The 23,276-nt window shown below is 45.9% G+C and overlaps 1 protein-coding gene across 4 annotated transcripts in view; it reads right to left on the bottom strand.

The window, feature by feature from the left end:
- The window catches only part of LOC142292146 (serine/threonine-protein kinase Nek5-like), a 138,201-nt gene that overhangs the window by 20,094 nt on the left and 94,831 nt on the right, over positions 1 to 23,276 (bottom strand). For all 4 annotated transcript variants that reach the window (XM_075337300.1, XM_075337302.1, XM_075337299.1 and 1 more), the window contains exons 13-17: positions 22,506 to 22,569; positions 19,202 to 19,321; positions 13,695 to 13,778; positions 4,005 to 4,112; positions 1,707 to 1,787 (exon numbers count right to left, since the gene is read on the bottom strand). In XM_075337300.1, coding sequence (XP_075193415.1) covers positions 1,707 to 1,787; positions 4,005 to 4,112; positions 13,695 to 13,778; positions 19,202 to 19,321; positions 22,506 to 22,569 — 457 coding nt within the window. The remainder of the gene's footprint in view (positions 1 to 1,706; positions 1,788 to 4,004; positions 4,113 to 13,694; positions 13,779 to 19,201; positions 19,322 to 22,505; positions 22,570 to 23,276) is intronic.

Consider the following 23,276-nt stretch of genomic DNA (forward strand, 5'->3'; position numbering starts at 1 on the left):
AGCGATCTCACAGCAGGGGCCAGATCGCTGCTCAGTGTCACACACAGCGAGATCGCTAATGAGGTCACAAAAAACGTGACTCAGCAGCGATCTCAGTAGTGATCTCGCTGTGTGTGAAGTACCCCTTACACTCCTAATGTGAGCATTAAGGAGCTAGGACAAAAAGTCTAACACAATTACTGTCAAGACTCCTTTCTGTCCGCCATGAGACAACATAAGATTAGACCATAGTGACAATGATCTATGTAAAGTGCCGAGGTGTCCATTGACAGTGACCTGTGATTTTTTTCTACAGTATGCAACATCTCAAGGCAACCACTGGACAATGCGGCCATGTAATTAGACATTACAGTGGACTAATGCTCTTTTTGTCACATTCACAAGGAATTTTGAGAGTATATTATAAAAAAATAAAAATAAAATAAAACTATAATATTCTTAAAGTTAAAAAACAAAAACATATACCGGTATATTGCGCATGGTAGAGGATCCATGACCCCTATTTTGAGCTATGCATATTTATGGGGCTGCATCTGCAAGTCTCTCACATATGTGTCACGGCTGACTGACAATCCAGTGGCAGAGAGTGTTAGAAAATCCCAGAGATTGGCAGCACGTGTTGTTATCCGACAGTTCCCTGTTTCTGCAGCAGCACACTCTAGGACCCTGGGAAACTGTCAGTTTTTCCTCTCGGTTGCCAGCCTCTCACTTCCTTTATAAACCTCACCCTAGGGGGATTTGGGTGCAGTTTATAGTTCGTTCCTTGCTGAGCTCTGGAAATGTCATTTTCTGTTGCTCCAGATTTCTGTGGTTGCTGCAGTTCAGATAAGTGTTTGTCTTTTGCTATCTTCAAAGGCTCTGGTAATTGCAGTTGTGTTTCCCCTGTATTGTTCCCTTGTGTCTTCCCTTTAGTGATAGTGGTGTTGACGAAGATCTCATACCTTACTTAGGTCCCAGATCAGGGATTGCACTGGGTTGATATAGTAATGTTTGGCGACAGGTGCGGAACCTGTATAGAGCTGGTGAGGGCAGTGAGGGTGAGCTGCAGGCTGTTGTCAGGGGTTACCACTTCCCCCCTTTCCCTAGTGATAGGGCATTCCTTTCCCCTTCCCTTTGTATTAGCCTATACGGCTAGTATAGCTTCTATCCTTGGCTATGAAAAAGTCCTTCTCTAATTTCTCAGACCATATGAGATACATTGTTTATTATAGAGAGCAAGGAACATTTTCCAGTTAGCCCGTAGAGGATGTAAAAATCAGGTAAATACTTTATTTCAAACGGTATAAAAAAAGTCCACATGCATATAGCAAGTCAGACAGGGGGGGAAAATTATCTGCAAGAAGTGAAAATGAGATACGTTTCGGCTACGCCTTGGACTGTGAAGAATGCGTAGCCGAAACGCGTCTCATTTCCACTCTGCAGATAATTTTTTTCCATTTGTCTGACTTACTATATTTATGTGGACTTCTTTTATACATTTTGGAATAAAATATTTACCTGATTTTTACATTCTCTACGGGCTCATTGGAAAATTTCCCTTGGTCTTTTTCATATCAAGTGCGGCTGGAGCTCCTGCCTCTTATGCATTGCTGAGCCTTTAATGGGGAGAATGGCATACATTATGGACATTTACTAGCGGTAAGCTGGCAATTCCTGTTTTTTCATTGTTTAAAATAAGGTTACATGGTGGCACAGACAGAAAATACCTTTACTTTATACTTTTCTTCCAGGGCTTTTCTCTCTTGTCGGTTTTGCTTGATGATATCATTAAACTTTTGTTGCATCTCCTATAATATATATAACCAAGATTTTCATCACCGCCGTAGGTAAGACCTTTGCTCCTATATTTGTCTGTATCGTGGCTTCTGTTATACAGGTACAGGTGTACTTAAAATACTTATTAAAGATATTTTTTTTAAAGGGAAGGTGTCATAAAAAAAATTTCAATAACTGAAAAAATATAAAGTATGAATGTTTTAATGTTATGTTTAAATAATATTTGTTTTTAATTCAGAAAAAATAAAAAAAAATGTAAAAGTTTCATATTTTCCACTCTTAAAACACTAGGGGGAGCAGCTGCTGAAATCCTACTGTAGAGCTACTGTAGAAATAGCTCACATTACAGCTGCAGTAAAGTGGGCATAATCTGCTCTCCTGTGTGTGATGTCACCTCCACCCTCCCAATCTGGGCGTTTCCAAAAGGATAAGAGAATGAAGTTTAGTGACACAGTGCGGAGCCATTTTGTTGTTGGCCGCAAAGTGATTATAATATGTCTAAAGTGTCACCGAGGACAGCTGCATAGTGCTCCGCTGTATCCCTATGCCCCGCTGCTGGCTGTCTTCCTCCCCATGCCCCGCTGCTGGCTGGTTTCCTTCCTATGCCCCGCTGCTGGCTGTCTCCTTCCCTATGCCCCGCTGCTGGCTGTCTCACTCCCTATGCCCCGCTGCTGGCTGTCTCACTCCCTATGCTCTGCTGCTGGCTGTCTCCCTCCCTATGCTCTGCTGCTAGCTGTCTCCCTCCCTATACCCCGCTGCTGGCTGTCTCCCTCCCTATGCCTCGCTGCTGGCTGTCTCCCTCCCTATGTCCCACTGCTGGCTGTCTTCCTCCCTATGTGGCGCTGCTGGCTGACTCCCTCCCTATGCTCCGCTGCAGGCTGTCTCCCTCCCTATGCCCCGCTGCTGTCTGTCTCCCTCCCTATGCCCCAATGTTGGCTGTCTCCCTCCCTATGCCCCACTGCTCACTGTCTCCCTCCCTATACCCCACTACTGGCCGTCTCCCTATGCCTCACTGTATTCCGCGCTCCCATATACTGTGCTGTCGGACAGGATCGGATGTCCGAAGTGACATGCGGCGAGGAGGGGTGATCCGTAGTGCAGTGCCACTCAGGCTGCAGATCACCGCTCCCAGCCGCATGCACTCACCTCAGACCTGCGCCCCCGGCAGGATGTCCTGTTAGCGATCACAGTACGAGCAGCGGACAGGTGAGTACACGTGGTGGGGGGGGGGAGCGGCGGTGGTGTAAGTGGCGGAGGGGGAGGGGAGCTGAATGGCGGAGTGGGAGGGGGCTGAACAGCAGAGCGGGACGGTGGGGCTGAACGGTGGAGCGGGACGGGGTTGACTGGCAGAGTGGGGGAGCCACATTTCAGTAACGATGAAATCACCGTTGCCTGGCGTCGGTACTCACCCCATCCATCCCGGTGGGTGACAGGGGGAAAGTGCAGCACACAGCATATGCTGTGAGCTCCACAAAGATGACGCTGATCTCCTCCCTCTGCTGTGATCTGGACAGCCCAGGGGACGCGTCCTTTTCACAGCAGATGCCTTCTCTAATGTTACTAAATGGGGTCGGAATCCGACCACTGTTTTCTATGCCCAGGGGGCTGCCATAAAGGAGGTGACTAACTGTTGTTACAAACAACAGTTACTCACCTCCTTTATGGCAGCCCCCTGGGCAAACAAATCCAAGATGTCAGCCCCCAGTGCTTCTTTAAGACTAGAATTAAATAAACAGTGATTTGAATTTTGTATTAAAAATGCTTGATTTGATAATCACTATTATTAATACAAAAATAAAAAAACGCGACACCCTACCTTTAAAAAGTCTTGTACTTTTGGTACAAACATGATTGTAAATTTGCAAATTGTACCTACATACGGGACAAGTTATACCAAGAGTACATTCAGTCAGAAATACTAGATGTATAGCTGAATATGAAAGGGTCTTGGTGCGACATTCTTAGTATCTGCTATGTACACAGGCGGAGGGATTCTCTCTCTGCCGTACTCCCCAATCCCCCTACTCTGCTTTATGGGTCCTGACAGACTGTGACCTACGTCAGGGTCCAGCTTCAAGGATGTGACTGAAAGACTGGGTCAACCCTGTAGCTTTGCCGCAGCTCCCAACTATCAAATGCCATTTACAGCAAAGCTTTTATGTTGCCTTTATGCCTATATAGACCCTAAAGCCCAGGTGCAATGGCGATGCCAATGACTATACCTTTACCTCAGTTGGTTCTTCTCCATTCTCTCCATCTGGCCGGTCTGAGTAAAATTGTCCTCCTTTATTTCTTGGCTTTACAAGATAAGTCCCATCTGTTGCCTTAGGAGGTTCCTGGAAAGGGAAATATGATTAGCCCACGTTTCAATGAATTCTTATAGATTTTTATATAATTATATAATGTGTATTAAAATAATTATATTATTGTTACAAGCTAAAGTGAAAAATGGGTAAATTATTATAGTTAATAAAATCAATCTACTAGTAATTCTTTCTATTTTCTCAAAAATTCTTTCGATTTTCGCATGAAAGTTTGAAAGGTTCTTAAAGGGGTTTTCCACTACTTTTACACTGATGGTCTATCCTTAGGATAGGTCATCAATGTCTGATCGGCCAGGGTCTGAAACTCCGCACCCCCTCTTATCAGCTGTTCTTGGTCCCGGCGGCAGTAGCAGGTGGCTGGAAATGTACAGTCCTGGATCTGCTCTGTCTTCTATTAGTGACCATGGCCGAGTACTGCACATCAACCTCCTATTGATCCGAATTAAAGGCAGATGTGCAGTATTCGGCCGCTATCAGAAGACAGAGCAGCTCCAGAACTGAGCATTTCCGTCTGACTGCTGCTGCCGTTGTGACTGAGAACAGCTGATTGGCGGAGGTGCTGGGTATTGGACCCTGGCCGATCAGACACTGATGACCTATCCTAAGGATAGACCATCAATGTAAAAGTAGAGGACAATCCCTTTAAAGCTACAGTCAAAATCAAAATAGCAGCAATGCACTCTTCTCTGACATCACTCACTCCTCACTAGCTATTGATTAAAGCTTCATCTCACAGACTTCCTCCTCCTCCTATCTGTACATATACAGTACTGAGCATAAATGAGTACACCCCCTTTGTAAAGTAAGAATTTAATTTTATTTCACATTTAACACAAAAAAAAAATTCCAAAGTTTTGATAAGACTGAGTTTCATAGAACAATTTTTTTTTTAATCCAGAACATGAATGTAAGGTTATTAATATACCGGTCATTACAAATTTAGAGCCTGGATGCTGGATGGAGAGTGATGACAACTTGTCTCTTCAGAATTGCCAATAGGTGTTCAATTGGGTTCAGATAAGGAGATAATTGGCTACTGAGTCACTTTCACCTTCTTCCTCAGAAATGGACAAGATGAGTGTTTTGGATCATTGTCATGTTGGAAAAATGCACATCTACCAAGGACACAGAGTAATGGATACCATCAATGAAATGTCGCTCCTCGACACCAGCAACTCTCATGCAGCCCACTAAGGACACTGACACCACCATCTTTCACTGTAGGCATTATGCATTTTTCTAAATTCCTCCTTCTAAGGTTATGTCCGCACGTTGCTTTTTACCTGCTTTTTTGCTGCTTTTTCAACTGCAGCGTTTAATGCCAAAATGGTTGTGTTCTGCTTTTCAAGCAAAGTCTATGGGAATTTGGGTTTCTTGTCCGCACTATGCTGTTCAAACTGCAGCCTTTTTGTTGCAGAACTTTGGTCAAAAACTCAGCTTTGCAGTGCAAAACCCAAATGGCAAAAACAATTGACATGTCAGCAAAAAAGCAGGTAAAAAGCAACGTGCGGACATAGCCTTAATGTATGGTGCCGACAGTTAAAGGTGGTGGTGTCAATGTCCTTAGCGGGCTGCATGAGCTCTGAAAGAGGTCACTCTTACAGAATGAAAAAAGATTATGCAAAATGTCGCCAACTTGTTAATTCTAAAATTTTCGAAATTGTTCTTGGAACTGCACTTTCTACAAACTTTGCACATGACAAAATAACAATTTGTAATATAGATTATTATCAGAGCGATATACTTCTTACTCCACTTAAGAGACACTTCTCCTTATTTAGCATGTTCCCTATATGGTAAAACTGACTTGGCAGTATGGTTCCCCAGGTCAGTATGAGTACGTAGATACTAAAGATGTATAGTTATTTTTATTATTATTATTATTATTATTACTTAAGCAAGCCGTGAACAAAAACGTAGACATTTGTAAAAAAAAATAAATTAAAACATGTAGCTTTTGGAGCCATTTTCCAAGAATCAGAATGTTTTTTATTTTTAATAATCTTGGGCTAAGTGATGGCTTACATTTTGCGCCCTGACATTTTTAGTGATACCATTTTGGGGTAGATATAATGTTTTGATCGCCTGTTACTGTATTTTATTGCAATGTCATGGTGGCCAAAAAAACGTAATTCTGGAATTTAAAAAAAAAAATAAAAAATTGTTACACAGTTTACTGATTGGAAACATTTATTGGAAATTTTGATAGATCGGACATTACTGAATGAAGCGATATCAAATATATATTTTTTTTTTAATGGGAAAGAAGGGAATTTTGTTTACTTACCGTAAATTCCTTTTCTTCTAGCTCCAATTGGGAGACCCAGACAATTGGGTGTATAGCTATTGCCTCTGGAGGCCACACAAAGTATTACACTTAAAAGTGTAAGGCCCCTCCCCTTCTGGCTATACACCCCCAGTGGGATCACTGGCTCACCAGTTTTAGTGCCAAAGCAAGAAGGAGGAAAGCCAATAACTGGTTTAAAGACCAATTCAATCCGAGGAAACATCGGAGAACTGAACCATACCACATGAACAACATGTGTCCCGAAAAAACAGAAAAACCCCGAGAAAACAGGGCGGGTGCTGGGTCTCCCAATTGGAGCTAGAAGAAAAGGAATTTACGGTAAGTAAACAAAATTCCCTTCTTCTTTGTCGCTCCATTGGGAGACCCAGACAATTGGGATGTCCAAAAGCAATCCCTGGGTGGGTAAAAGAATACCTCATGATAGGGCCGTCAAACGGCCCTCTCCTACAGGTGGCCAGCCGCCGCCTGAATGACTTATCTACCTAGGCTGGCGTCTGCCGAAGCGTAGGTATGCATCTGATAATGCTTGGTAAAAGTAAGTAGACTCGACCAGGTGGGTGCCTGACACACCTGCTGAGCCGTAGCCTGGTGCCGTAATGCCCAGGATGCACTCACGGCTCTGGTAGAATGGGCCTTCGGCCTTGAGAGAACCAGAAGCCCAGTAGAACTGTAGGTTTCAAGAATTGGTTCCTCGAGCCCCCGAGCAAGGGTGGATCTGGAAGCTTGCGACTGTTTACGCCGACCAGCGACAAGGACAAAGAGTGCATCCGGGTGGCGCAGGAGCGCCATGCGGGAAGTAGAACCTGAGTGCTCTCACCAGAACCAACAGATGCAAATCTTTCTGAAATTGATGGACTGGACGAGGACACAAAGAAGGTGAGGTGATATCCTGATTGATATGAAAATGGGATACCACCTTAGGGAGAAATTCCGGAACCGGACGCAGAACTACCCTGTCCTGGTGAAGGACCAGAAAGGGAGTTTGTATGAGAGCGTTGCTAGCTCGGAAACTCTCCTAAGAGACGAGACCGTTACTAGAAGGCCACTTCCCGTGAAAAACGGGAAGGGAGACATCCTTCAAAGGCTCGAAAGGCGGCATCTGGAGAGCAATTAGAACCTTGTTCAGATCTCAGGGCTCTAACGGCCGCTTGTACGGAGTGCTGAGAAGACAAACTCCCCGTAGGAACGTGCGTACCTGAGGAAGTCGTCGTTTCTGAAAAAATACAGATAGCGCTGAGACTTGTCCCTAAAGGGAACTGAGCGACAACCCATTTTCCTACCTAGATTGCAGGAAGGAAGGAAACATAGACGATGCAACCGGCCAGGGAGAAACACCCTGCGCCGAGCACCGAGATAAGAACATCTTCCACGTCCTGTGGTCAATCTTGGCGGACGTTGGTATGCTAGCCTGTCTCATGGTGGCAACCACGTCCTGAGGTAATCCTGACGACACTAGGTTCCAGGACTCAATGCCACACCATCCGGTTGAGGGCCGTAGAATTCAAATGGAAGAATGGCCCTTGAGACAGCCAGTCTGATTGGTCTGGTAGTGCCCCCGGTTAGCCTACCGTGAGGCACCACAGAACCGAGTACCACAACATCCTCGGCCAATTTGTAGCGACGAGGATGGCGCGGCCGCAGTCGGTCTTGATCTAGCGCAGTACTCTGGGCAACAATGCCAGAGGTGGCACCTAAGGTAGCTGGAACTGCGACCAATGCTGAACTAAGGCGTTTGCCGCCAGAGCTCGATGATTGTGAAACCGTGCCATGAAGCTGGCACATTGTTGTTGTGCCGTGACGCCATTAGATCGACGTCCGGCCTCTGTCAGCGGCGCCAGATCTCCTGAAACCCGTCCGGGTGAGGAGACCATACTCTTTCGGCCACACCTCAGCGACTTAGGAAGTCAGCTTCCTAGTTTCCACACTTGGGATGTGAATTGTGGATATGGTGGATGCCGCGTCTTCCACCCACATCAGAACCTGCCGGACTTCCTGGAAGGCTTGCCGGTTGCGCGTTCTTCCTTGGTGGTTGATGTATGCCACCGCTGTGGAGCTGTCCGACTGAAGTCGGATATGCTTGCTTTCCAGCCGCTGTTGGAAGGATTGTAGGGCAAGATACACTGCTCTGTGTTCAAGAACATTGATCTGAAGAGTGGACTCTTGCTGAGTCCACGTACCCTGAGCGCTGTAGTGGAGAAAAACTGCTCCCCACCCTGATAGACTCGCGTCTGTCGTAACTATCGCCCAGGACGGGGATAGGAAGGACCTTCTTTTTGACCAAGAGGTGAGAAGAAGCCACCACCGTAGAGATTCCTTGGCCGCCTGAGAAAGAACGACGACTCTGTTGAGGGACGTCGACTCCTCGTCCCATTGGCGGAGAATGTCCCATTGTAGTGGACGCAGTAAAACTGCGCGAAAGGAACTGCCTCCATTGCTACCATCTTACGTAGGAAGTGCATGAGGCGTCTCAATGTGTGCGACTGGTTCTTAAAGAAGAGCTTGCAGCCCGTAGTGAATGCTGTTTGTCTAGCGGCAGCTTCACTATCGCTGAGAGAGTAAGAAACTCTATGCCTAGATATGTTATCGATAGGGTCGGGGTCGGATCTGACTTTAAAAAGTTGATGATCCACCCAAAACTCTAGAGAGTCTCCAGCGCAACGTTCGGGCAGTGTTGGCATGTTTCCTAAGAGAGTGCCTTGACAAGTAGATCGTCTAAATACGGGACCACAGAGTGACCCTGAGAGTGCAGGACTGTGACTACTGCTGCCCTGACCTTGGCGAAGACCAGTTGGACTGTCGCTAGCCGGAAGGTAGAGCTACGAACAGAGGGTGTTCGTCTCCTATAACGAAGCGTAGAAACGCTAGTGCTCTGGATCAATCGGCACGTGTGGATAAGCATCCTTGATGCCTAATGATGCTAGGAAATATCCTTGGGACCTTGAGGCGATGACATGGCGGAGGGATTCCATCCGGAACCGCCTGGTGTCCACGAGCTTGCTGAGCATTTTTAGATCCAGAACGGGACGGAACGGCCCGTTGTTATAGGTACCGCAAAGAATTTGGGGTAAAAACCGTGACCTTGTTCCTGAAGAGGAACGGGGGTCATCACTCTTTCTGCCTATAGAGTGCACCCTGTTTGCAGAAGAGCAGCGGCCCGGCCGGGAGGTGGAGAAATTCTGAAGAATCGAGTTGGAGGACGAGAAGTGAGCTCTATCCTGTACCCGTGAGACAGAATGTCTCACACTCAATGGTCATTGACCTATGGCAGCTAAATATCGCCAAGGCGGGAGAGCCTGCTACCGACCGAGGCCGCAAGTCATGAGGAAGCCGCCTTGGAAGCGGGTTTTCAGACTGTCGCTTTTTTGGGCGAGACTGAGCCCGCTAAGAATCTTAGCTCCTCTGATCCTTTTGAGTCCACATTGGACGAGGAAAAATGGGACCTGCCCGAGCCTTTTTCGAAAAGGCCGAAAACCCCGACTGCCTCTTGCTCTGTTGGGGTTTGTTGTGTCCGGGCTGAGGAAAGGATGAATCCTTACCCCTGGACTGTCTGATGGTTACATCCAACGCTCACCAAACAGTCGGTCAGCAGAAAAAGGCAACTGGTTAGGCAACCTTTTTTGGAAGCAGAATCTGCCTTCCATTCACTTAACGAGCAGACCAGGCTCTGCTTAAAAACACGGAGTAGCGGAGGCTACCGCCGCACGGTTCGCAGAGTCCAGGACAACCTGAATCGCGTAAGAAACAAATGCAGACATTTGAGAGGTTAAGGATGCCACCTGCGGCACAGATGTACGTGTAACCGTGTCAATCTGTGTAAGACAAGCTGAAATAGCTTGGAGTGCCCCAAGGGAGAGAATGCCGGAGCCAACGGTGCGCCGACAGCCTCATAGATGGCTTTCGACCAGAGATCCATCTGTCTGTCAGTGGCATCTTTGAGTTTGCAGTTCCATCTCCCACTGCAACTATGGATCTAGCTACAAGCCTGGAGATTGGAGGATGCCGCTCGGGACATTGGGTCCAGTCCTTGACCAAGTCAGGGGACAGGGATAACGTGTATCCTAAGCCGTTTGGAGAAGCGCATATCTGGATAAGCGTGGTGTTCCTGGACTGCCTCTCTGAAGGCAGAGTGGTCCAGAAAAATACGTGAAGCTGACTCCTCCACTGGAGGAGCTGTGAGAAATAACCCACATTCTATAGATGGACGCTATAAGATTATTTACTATGGCGTCACAATCAGGTGTATCCAGATTGAGAGCGGTCTCAGGATCAGAATCCTGAGCCGCTACTTCCGCCTCATTACACAGCGAGTCCTTCTGTTAGGACCCTGATGAAACCGAGGCCGCTCATAGCGAGCCCACTTAGGCTGTCTGGGACTGACGTCCGTGCAGAGCCGTGACTCTGGGATGCGTGTGACATTCCCGGAGCTGTTAGTTATTCACACTGAGGGGGGCCATGGATCAATGATTCAACAGTGCCCATATTGTGAGAGACATGTCCGGACTGCTAGGCTTCTAGTATCATAACCATAGTCTCAGAAAAACTGTCAGTAAATACTGCAGACACCGTCCTCATCCCCTGGCCATTAGTGCATACAATGGGAGTCTATGTACCTGCCGGCCGTATAGCCGTACATGCTGTACCAGCTGTATAGAAAAACATGTGGTTCTGCACCTTTGTTTTACACAGAGAATATGCTGATAACTCCTCCGCATAATCCAGGAGGGTATATACAACGTGCGACCAAACAGTGCAATGTATATAGTACAAGCATATCTATAAGTGCACTTCTGCACTAGTGGGGTTAGCACCACAGGTGCTGCTTAACGCCTGTTACAGCGATTGTGTGACTATCAGAATGCCAGGGTCTTCCACACTTGTCTCTGTATCGTACAGAAACTGACACTAATGGCTGCCGGTGTCCTTGTAGAGAAGGAAGCCGTGGGCGTGCCTGAGAAAGTGCGGGAATCCGGTTACACAGTGCACACAGTGAGAGGGGTGGAGTATGCAAAACATACTCCAGCTCTCAGCGCTGCTGTGCTATGCAGCGTCACGCCCCTACCCTGACTGTCAGGGCTGTGGGCGGTAACGAAGGGAGCTAGGCCCAGAAGCCGGGGACTCGAGTTAACAGCGCGGCCGCCGTAAAAGCGCGGGCCGCGCTGAAGTCCCCGGCGCACCACAAGTGCCAGCCGCGCCGCTGCCAGCGGCCGGCGCGACCGATTCCTGGAAGTGGCCAGCGTCCCGCCCCTCTCCTGACTGGCAGGTCTGGGGGCGGGAACGAACGGAAGTAGGCCGCAAAAGCCGGGGACTCTAGTTATCAGCGCGGCCGCCGTAAAAGCGCAGGCCGCGCTGAAGTCCCCGGCGCACTACAAGTGCCAGCCGCGCCGCAGTCCCAGCGGCCGGCGCGACCAATTCCCATAAGTGAGCCTGCTTCAGCAAAGCTGAATGAGGCCATGGCACAGGCGCCGCAGCGCTGATGTCCCCCGGCGCACTACAACACCCAGCATGCTGCGGTGTGAGCGCCAAATGCACGGGGACACAGAGTACCTTGAGGAAGCAGGGCCATGTCCCTGATGTACTCCGCTCCATCCAGCATCTTCTCCAGGGGCTGTAGATGGAGCACGGTCTCAGTGCCTGGAGACCGGTAAATCCCACTTCACCCAGAGCCCTGTAAAAAGGGATGGGGAAGGAATCAGCATGTGGGCTCCTGCCGCCGTACCCGCAATGGGTACCTCAACCTTACAAACACCTCCGACATACAGTGGGGTGAGAAGGGAGCATGCTGGGGACACTATATGTGTCCTCTTTTCTTCCATCCGACATAGTCAGCAGCTGCTGCTGACTAAAAAGTGGAGCTATGCGTGGATGTGTTGCCTCCTTCGCACAAAGCACAAAACTGGTGAGCCAGTGATCCCACTGGGGGTGTATAGCCAGAAGGGGAGGGGCCTTACACTTTTAAGTGTAATACTTTGTGTGGCCTCCAGAGGCAATAGCTATACACCCAATTGTCTGGGTCTCCCAATGGAGCGACAAAGAAAGGGGGTTATTTGAACTTTTGTATTTTTTAAATTTATTTCAGATTTTTTTTTTACTTTTTACTAGTCCCTTTAGGGAACTTGAAGCTGTGATTGTCCGATCGCTTCTGCTATACAGAGCAATGCATCAGCACCACTATGTACAGCACAAATCACGATCTCCTACGAACGCCAGCTTGCAGCTGCCGTTCACAGGAGGATCGTAAAAACTCTGACAGAGATCATCAGTTGAACCTTGGCTGTGATGGCAACCTATATGCGTGCCAGTGATGTGATTGAGGGGAAAGATTACCTTGTCTAGTCTTCTCACATTAGCTCAAAGACAATTACAAATTAAGTTAGAAAGCCTACAGAAGGGAAAACTGGTGACAATGCAGTATACATGGCCAGAAAATAGTGTTTCTTCTCATGTACACAAACATGGCAGCTCATTCTGAAAGGTACGTGAAAGTACAGTTACACTTTAAATTAAGATTTAGGGAATTTGGAGGCCCAATCCATATTTTGAATTTTTTGTCATGTTCTTCAAAGCTTTTCTGAAACTGTGCCATGGAGCATTACCCTGCAGAAAGATGTCTTTTCTAATTGTGAATAGCACTGCTTGTACTTGTTTAAGTAGGTGGTACATGTCAAAGTAATTGACCCACAAATCCAGGACCTGAGGTTTGCTAGTAGAACATTGCCCAGAACATCACACTATCTCCATCAGCCTAACATTTTCTCATTGTGCATCCTGGTACCATCTCTTGCCCAAGTAAGTAACACAGAGCACCCGGCCGTCCACATGATGTAAAAGAAAACATGATTTATCAGATAAGAACATCTTATTTCATTTCGCCATGGTCCAGTTCTGGTACTGCCCATTGTAGGAGTTTTGAATAATGAACCGCATGGACACGCTGACCGGTCTGCAGCTACACGACCTCACGTGCAGCAAGATGTCATGCACTCTCCCACCCTTGAATAGGAGCCGTTATCATAAGGTAATTCATCGCTAAAGGGTCAATTTTTTGTTAATGTCATAACTGATTGGTGTATAACAAATTGTCAAATTATAGAGAAACTGCATTTTGTTGGGTAATTGCTTATTTGTGCTCAAATCTATCTTTAACACTAGGGCTACACTGCATCTTTAGACACAGATTCATATATGACCAAATATTACGAAATGTAGGCATTTAATGCTTCTGGTAACACCACAGTTGCACCTATCCCAATGATGTGTATATAATTCATACAAAAAGGACACGGTACCTGGTTTGCACCAGCTTTCATCCTAATGTCTCTAACTTCATTGTGATATTGTTGGCGGATGACTTCAAGTTGTCTTAGATGTTCCTGTTAAGCAAAATTTATACATAATTTAATATAATTTACACATAATTTGTTCCATAAAGGCGAAGAAATATATATATATATAATATATATATATATATATATATATATATATATATATGTACTGTATATATATATATATATATATATATATATATATATATATATATATATATATATACTGTATATATAATACATACACATACAGTGTAACCTTGGTTTTCGAGAGCAATCCATTCTGGGAGTGTGCCCGTAAACCAAGTTACTTGTCTAGCACAGCAAAATTTCCCATATGCAATAATTGAAACTCAGACAATTCGTTCCACAACTTGTTAAATGTCCCATCCTGGGCCCCTATTGTGCCATTCTACACATGCAGAAACACACACAAACACACACATACTATGCTCACCTCTCCTCCATTCCCTCGGCGGCCTCTTCCCTGGTTCTTGTAGTCCACGTTTATGTGCATCCGGTAACCATCGCGACCGATGCAAGAGCTGCCGCTATCAGCGCTTCAGCAGCAGACATATGCATGAGCTGCTTGCCTTTGATTGGTCAGCGCGCTGCCTTTGGGAAGCACTGACAGCGGCAGCTCCTGACCTGCATCGGTCGCGATGGTTACCGGATCCACATGCCTGTGGACTACAAGAACCAGGGAAGAGGCAGCCGAGGGAACGGAGGAGAGGTGAGCATAATATGTGTATGGGTGCGTGTTTGTGCGGACTGCAAGAGCAGGTCAGAGCACGGTGAAAGTACGGAACCGAAAGCATGTGCAGTGAGTATTTGCTCGTACAGCAAAGCATTGCTCATAAACTGAATTACAAATTTACAGCAAGCTTTGCTCGTATTGCAAAATACCCGCACACCAAGTTACTCATAAACCAAGGTTCCACTGTTTGTATATATACAGTTAGGTCCAGAAATATTTGGACAGTGACACAATTTTCGCGAGTTGGGCTCTGCATGCCACCACATTGGATTTGAAATGAAACCTCTACAACAGAATTCAAGTGCAGATTGTAACGTTTAATTTGAAGGTTTGAACAAAAATATCTGATAGAAATTGTAGGAATTGTACACATTTCTTTACAAACACTCCACATTTTAGGAGGTCAAAAGTAATTGGACAAATAAACCAAACCCAAACAAAATATTTTTATTTTCAATATTTTGTTGCGAATCCTTTGGAGGCAATCACTGCCTTAAGTCTGGAACCCATGGACATCACCAAACGCTGGGTTTCCTCCTTCTTAATGCTTTGCCAGGCCTTTACAGCCGCAGCCTTCAGGTCTTGCTTGTTTGTGGGTCTTTCCGTCTTAAGTCTGGATTTGAGCAAGTGAAATGCATGCTCAATTGGGTTAAGATCTGGTGATTGACTTGGCTATTGCAGAATGTTTCACTTTTTAGCACTCATGAACTCCTGGGTAGCTTTGGCTGTATGCTTGGGGTCATTGTCCATCTGTACTATGAAGCGCCGTCCTATCAACTTTGCAGCATTTGGCTGAATCTGGGCTGAAAGTATATCCCGGTACACTTCAGAATTCATCCGGCTACTCTTGTCTGCTGTTATGTCATCAATAAACACAAGTGACCCAGTGCCATTGAAAGCCATGCATGCCCATGCCATCACGTTGCCTCCACCATGTTTTACAGAGGATGTGGTGTGCTTTGGATCATGTGCCGTTCCCTTTCTTCTCCAAACTTTTTTCTTCCCATCATTCTGGTACAGGTTGATCTTTGTCTCATCTGTCCATAGAATACTTTTCCAGAACTGAGCTGGCTTCATGAGGTGTTTTTCAGCAAATTTAACTCTGGCCTGTCTATTTTTGGAATTGATGAATGGTTTGCATCTAGATGTGAACCCTTTGTATTTACTTTCATGGAGTCTTCTCTTTACTGTTGACTTAGAGACAGATACACCTACTTCACTGAGAGTGTTCTGGACTTCAGTTGATGTTGTGAACGGGTTCTTCTTCACCAAAGAAAGTATGCGGCGATCATCCACCACTGTTGTCATCCGTGGACACCCAGGCCTTTTTGAGTTCCCAAGCTCACCAGTCAATTCCTTTTTTCTCAGAATGTACCCGACTGTTGATTTTGCTACTCCAAGCATGTCTGCTATCTCTCTGATGGATTTTTTCTTTTTTTTCAGCCTCAGGATGTTCTGCTTCACCTCAATTGAGAGTTCCTTAGACCGCATGTTGTCTGGTCACAGCAACAGCTTCCAAATGCAAAACCACACACCTGTAATCAACCCCAGACCTTTTAACTACTTCATTGATTACAGGTTAATGAGGGAGACGCCTTCAGAGTTAATTGCAGCCCTTAGAGTCCCTTGTCCAATTACTTTTGGTCCCTTGAAAAAGAGGAGGCTATGCATTACAGAGCTATGATTCCTAAACCCTTTCTCCGATTTGGATGTGAAAACTCTCATATTGCAGCTGGGAGTGTGCACTTTCAGCCCATATTATATATATAATTGTATTTCTGAACATGTTTTTGTAAACAGCTAAAATAACAAAACTTGTGTCACTGTCCAAATATTTCTGGACCTAACTGTATATATATATTAGTATAATGCTATGTTATATGTTTACATTGGGCTGTTGGAATTTTGCAAGGGTGAAGAGGTGTGCAATATTAGAGCGAATCTGTCAGCACAACATGACTATTCAAAGCAAGTAGTAGTGCCCAGTGCACCCTTGCATAAACAATCCTGAGCACCTTTCCTCATATATCTGTTGCCGCTCCCCTCTTCCTTGACGGACAGCTCTAGTTTTCCGGCAGACAGGGACAGGCAGGGATAGATGGAAAACAAGTAGGTCAGAAGGGGCACTGAACTCTTTGGCCACGCCAACGGTGCACCAAGTACTTGTGTTTGGTTTGAACACTCATTTCGTGTTGGCGGACGTCCTATTATAAATTAGATCCGTCTGAATTCCAGTATCACGTTAATTGTAGCAGCCGCTGTGACAATTTTTTGGCATTTTGTGATTTTTTTTTTCTCATAGACAAGGGGAAAATATATTACTACAAAACACAGATTACAGGAAACATTTCTCAACATTTTAGTCCAAATATCTTAAAAATATGATAGTGTTCTGCTGTACAGACTACAGGGAAGCTTCCAGTTCAGTTAAAAATATTTCTGTAGATATGACATTAAATGGAACATGCCAAAAAATATTATCTACCAGATTTGTATGGCGTCAGACAGAAATTAACCTCTCTAGGTGTTAGGGGTACTTTGCACACTACGACATCGCAAGCCGATTGCTGCGATGCCGAGCGCGATAGTCCCCGCCCCCGTCGCAGCTGTGATATCTTGTGATAGCTGCCGTAGTGAACATTATCGCTATGCCAGCTTCACATGCACTTACCTGCCTTGCGACGTCGCTCTGGCCGGCGACCCGCCTCCTTCCTAAGGGGGCGGGTCGTGCGGCGTCACAGCGACGTCACACGGCAGGCGGCCAATAGAAGCAGAGGGGCGGAGATGAGCAGGACGTAAACATCCCGCCCACCTCTGTCCTTCCGCATTGCCGGTGGAGGCAGGTAAGGTGATGTTTCTCGCTCCTGCGGCTTCACACACAGCGATGTGTGCTGCCGCAGGAACGAGGAACAACATCGTAACATTGGTCCTTCCGAAATTATGGAAATGACCGACCCTACACCGATGATACGATTACGACGCTTTTGCGCTCGTTAATCGTATCAAAAACAATTTACACACTCCGATGTCGACAGCGACGCCGGATGTGCGTCACTTTCGATTTGACCCCACCGACATCGCACCTGCGATGTTGTAGTGTGCAAAGTACCCCTTAACCCCTTCACGACCTTGGACGGATCTATCCGTCATAGATCGTGTCCCGTTAAGCCCCGCCCCCTGCCGCGGGCAGGCGGCGTGGATCGGCACACATATCAGCTGTTTTCAACAGCTGACATGTGTGCCTGCTAGCCGCGGGTGGAATCGCTTCCACCCGCGGCCATTAACCCCTTAAATCTTGCTGCCAAAGTCTGGCAGCAAGATTTAAATGCGCGCGGCCATGTTTGTTACTCACCGCCGCCCCCACCGGAAGTCACGTGTGTTATCACGTGACTATCGGTGGTTGCCATCGTAGCACAGGGTCATGTGATGACGCCTGCTGCTATGATCTTTCACTTTCATTTTCCCTCGGCCGAGAGCAGAGGGAAAACCAAAGTGAGTGAATCTGCTGATTACAGCGGTATTGCTGTGATCAGCAGATAGCGATCAGCGATCGGATTGCTGATTGCTATAGCCCCCTAGGGGGACTAGTAAAATAAAAAAAAAAAGTAAAAAAAAAAACAAAAAACCTAAAAGTTCAAATCACCCCCCTTTCCCCCCATTGAAAATTAAAGGGTTAAAAAATAAATAAATATACACATATTTGGTATCGCCGCGTTCAGAAATGCCCGATCTATCAAAATATAAAATCAATTATTCTGATTGGTAAACGGCGTAGTGGCAAAAAAATTCCAAACGCCAAAATTACGTTTTTTGGTCGCCGCAAGTTTTGCGCAAAATGCAATAACAGGCGATCAAAACGTAGCATCTGCGCAAAAATGGTACCATTATAAACGTCAGCTCGAGACGCAAAAAATAAGCCATCACTGAGCCATAGATCCCAAAAAATAAGAACTCTACGTGTTTCGGAAAATGGCGCAAAACGTGCGCCACTTTTATTGGACAAACTTGTGAATTTTTTTTAACCCCTTAGATACAAGTAAACCTATACATGTTTGGTGTCTACAAACTCGCACCAACCTGAGGCATCACACCCAGACATCAGTTTTACCATATAGTGAACACCGTGAATAAAATATCCCAAAAACTATTGTACGATCCCACTTTTTTTGCAATTTTTCCGCACTTGGAATTTTTTTGCCGTTTTCCAGTACACTATATGGTAAAACTTATGATTTCATTTAAAAGTACAACTCGTCCCGCAAAAAACAAGCCCTCATATGGCAAGATTGACGGAATAATAAAAAAGTTACGGCTCTTGGAAGAAAAGGAGCAAAAAACAAAAACGCAAAAACGGAAAGTGCCCGGGGGCTGAAGGGGTTAAAGAAGATAAAGTGCTCACCTTATGAGCCTATACGCCAGTTCATTGATAGCAGGGCCAGAGAGGCCTGTGCCTATGTGTGTCCCTATGGGATAGGGTATCTCCTCTTCATCTATACTGAATGTAATGTACCGCTATGCTACATAGGAGCAGACTGAAGAATAATTATCCTAGAATATATGCGGCCATTTCTGGTAAAATCGGGGGTATGCATTATGGCCAAGTGACCCTGCCTCGCTTGCCTTTACAGAGGTTGATCATAATCTGAGTGAATTTCATGTTTTTTTCTTTTATCCTCCCAAAGAATGCAAGTCTAAATCACAATAATAAAAGTACCTCACGGTCTCTGACATATGGTTTCTGGGGTAATCTGTTCGCAGCGTGTTCCACCCGTACGTCCACTCTTGAGACTGGGATGTGTTTACCATAGTGATCTGCAGAGGAAGGACGGAGCCCCTAGACACAAGCACCAGAAGATGAAAAAGGATTTATAGTTTACAAGTATATTAGTAAAGAAGGTAAAAAAAAAGCTAACAAATAAACAACTAAGGAATGTTATTAATGCATAAAATAAGCAAAGCTTTACCTTTGATGAATATTTGTTCTATTGTCAACAATGGTAAAATATAGGCCCTGTTCACACTAGGATCATAGCTCCCGATATTGCCAAAGCCATTATGATTGTATGACATAAACCATATACAACAGACACTAAAGAAGGTGCAAGACAAGTCTATGCCAAATTCAACGGTTCCAGAATGTGCAGCTACACCCCACAAAAAATAACTTGTAGTCTATGCAATTCAGTATTTTATCTGTTGAAAATAGAAAAAATATTATTGCCTTATGTCTCCTATATGATGAGACGTTGAAAAAGTTGGATTTGCTTAGCTTAGAAAAGACGTCTCAGAGGAGATCTCATTTATATGTATAAATACATGTGTTGTCAATATAAAGGACTGGCACATGACTTATTTCTTCCAAAGACAATATTAAGGACCAGGGGGCACTCACTGCGAGTGGAAGAAAAGCGATTCCGGCAGCTAAATAGGAAAGGGTTCTTTACAGTTAGAGCAGTCAGACTGTGGAATGCCGACCACAAGAGGTAGTAATGGCAGATACTATAACAGCTTTTAAAAAAGGGCTGGATGATTTCCTTAGTACCCACAACATTGTTGGTTATAAATGACAATGATAAAATGTATAATTGATGGAGGAAGGGTGAACTACATGGACCGTGGTCTTTTTTCAATCTATGTAAAAAAAAAAAAAAAATCCTCACTTTTCCCTATTATTCTCACTTATTACATACTTCCACTTTCACATAATAAAAGTAAATTATTTTGTGACAGGCACCAAAATCATTATTAGCCACTAACAGATAAGATCCCATCATTTGTACACAGAAATTTTAAGGCATTTTATTTGCTTTAACCCCCAAACCTACCCCAATTTAAAGTCACAGAGGCATCAATCTACATCAGGGTATAACATAAGCTTTAATAAGTCCTTCATAACTTATCGGGGGTGACTTGGGAATAGTATGTCTCCATATTTTTAGGATAAATGCAAAGTTTTTTTGAATCACTAGAAATAACATAGAATCACATGTTCTTAGTTTTGTGATCGTGCCCCAATATAGTTAGGCATTGTTGTTTGGTAATAAAGTTCTACATCGATACTCGCTATCACTTGCTACAAAAATTGTGGTCATTAGAAGTGCGTGGAGGAGCTTGAAAATCGGTTCAACATCACTTTTTTTTAAAGGGAACCTGTCAACAGTTTTTCGGCCTCTAAGCTGTGGCCACCACCAGTGGGCTCTTATATGCAGCATTGTAACATGCTGTATATAAGAGCCCAGGCCGCTGTGTAGAATTTAAAAAAACAGTTTATAATACTCACCTAACGGTCACTGCAGTGGATTTGAGTCATATAGGCGTCTCCGTTGTCCGGTTGCCGGCAGCGCCTTTTTTCGGCCATCTTCAACCTCCATCTTCTGAAGCCGGGGTGCACGATACATCCTATGTCATCCACACTAGCCAGCATTGAAGTCCTGTGCAGGCGCACTTTGATCTGCCCTGAGCAGGGAAGATCAAAGTATTGTAGTGCGCCTGCGCGGGATCGGCGAGTGTGTATGCCGAAGGACGTGTCATGTACACAGGCTTCAGAAGGAGGACGAAGATGGACGAAAGAGGAGGCACCAGACAACAGAGACGCCCATATGGCCCAACTCCAACGCAGTGCGAACGTTAGGTGAGTATTATAAAGTGTTTTTTACATTCTACACAGCGGCCTGCGCTCTTATATACACCATGTTTCTTTGGACAACAATATCATACTATTTTTTGTAGTGATCGATAAATGGTGTCACCCTAGTGTTAACAGTACCAACTAATTATTATTAATTAGAGCTTTTAGATTTAGGGGATAATTTAGTTTTCCATCGTAAATCTTCACATTAAAGCCTGCTTTACATGGTACGATCGATTGTGCGATTTCACAATCGATCGTACCCGCCCCCGTCCTTTCTGCATCACGGGCAAATCGCTGCCCGTGTCGCACAAAGTCAGTAACCCCCGTCACACATACTTACCTCTCGTGCGACCTCGCTGTGGGCGGCGAACGTCCACTTCCTGAAGTGGGAGGGACGTTTGGCGTCACAGCGACGTCACACGGCCGCCAGCCAATAGAAGCGGAGGGGCGGAGATGAGCAGGATGTAAACATCCCGCCCACCTCCTTCCTTCCACATAGAGCCGGCGGCGGCCGCGGGAGGCAGGTGAGCTGGTCATCGTTCCCGTGGTGTCACACGGAGCGGCGTGTGCTACCACGGAAACGATGATCAACCAAATTAAACGATATTATGGAACCTAACGAGCAGTACCCGACTCACGATTTGTGAGCGATACTGCGTCGCTAGGAGGTGTCACACAGGCCGGCATCGCCAGCGATGCCGGATGTGCGTCACAAAAACCGTGACCCCGACGATCTATCGCACGATAGATTGTCTGGTGTAAAGCAGCCTTAAGGGTTCATGCACACAACCAATTTTGTCTGAATCTACTCTAATGGTGAGATCAGATGGTGCAGCTATCCATGAGGCCGAAACTCTGCCAAACAACAGCAGCCATTGGTCAATGTGGCCCAACAAGGTTTTGTCCTCACGGCCAGCAGCATCATCTGATCTCACCTTTTTTTTTTAACTTAAGGCCCCTTTACACACAGCAACATCGGTAGTGATATCGCTGTAACGTCACCGGTTTTGTGGCGTAATATCGACCTCCCCAGCAACATTGCAGTGTGTGAAACGCATCAGCGACCTGGCCCCGCTGTGAGGTCGCCGATCGCTACAAAGCTTTCAGGACCATTTTTGGTCTATTGTTTCCCACTGTGCAGCATGCATCGGTGTGTTTGACGACTTCGTTAGCGAATTCCCTTTCAAATAGTTGCTTTGACACGTCCCCAACGACCAGCGAGGTCGTTCTGCAGGTCCCTATCGCTGCTGCGTCGTTGGCCAGGTCTGCCTGTTTAACAGCTCACCAGACACTTTCCAGCGATCCCGGCCAGGTCGGGATCGCTGGTGGGATCACTAGAAAGTCTCAGTGTGTGAAGGAGCCTTTAGAAAACTAAATCTTTACTCACCAGTTGTTTTTCAACCTTTATCTTAATCTGTTCCGCCTCCTGTTTCCTCTGTAAATAGTCATTCCTAGGATTAATAGGATTAATTGGTTAATGATTACACACATTTACATTATAGAACAAGTCAAATCAGTGAGCACTGCATGGATAGTGAAGACAGACCAATAAGGACAGACAGATAGATAGATAAATACATAATGTAATATGGCCGCTGGACACGTCATGGAGGGGAGCTATAGATCACAGAGGTGGTTATCCTCGGTGATGTAAGCCTGGAAGCTAGTTCCAGCATGTGTAGTACTAAGAGTGTTAATAGGGCATGGCAAGGGCCAGTGTGGCGCCCCTGACCTGGTCAGGCACCACTGAGTACTGCACCCATGCTGGGGACAGTACAATACAGGTAATCCAGAAGGCTGACCGAGGTGTGACTACACAGGCACATAGTGATCAGGTCTCACACATGTACCTATGAGAGGACCCCTGGGGATCCCAGGAGGGGGAAAAGCCTTCACCTCCACTGGAATAGTGGAGGGGGCCAAAAGCCTCCATCTCCTCTCAAGGGGTGTGGTAAGAGAGCCTGGTTGCTAGGTGGCGTAGGCAAGAACAGGAGAGGAGGAGCAGTGAGCCGGTTCAGTGCAGAGTCCAGGGAGCTCCGAGAGGAGCTGACCCCTACCCCTGGGGCTGTTGCAGTCTGACAGCGCCCGCGCAGTGGCTACCGACGGGGGAGAACGGTCACCTAGGAGTGCTACCCGAAACCCATCTCCAGCTAGAGAG

This window comes from Anomaloglossus baeobatrachus, chromosome 2 (assembly GCF_048569485.1).
Source record: "Anomaloglossus baeobatrachus isolate aAnoBae1 chromosome 2, aAnoBae1.hap1, whole genome shotgun sequence".
Classification (NCBI taxonomy): Eukaryota; Metazoa; Chordata; class Amphibia; order Anura; family Aromobatidae; genus Anomaloglossus; species Anomaloglossus baeobatrachus.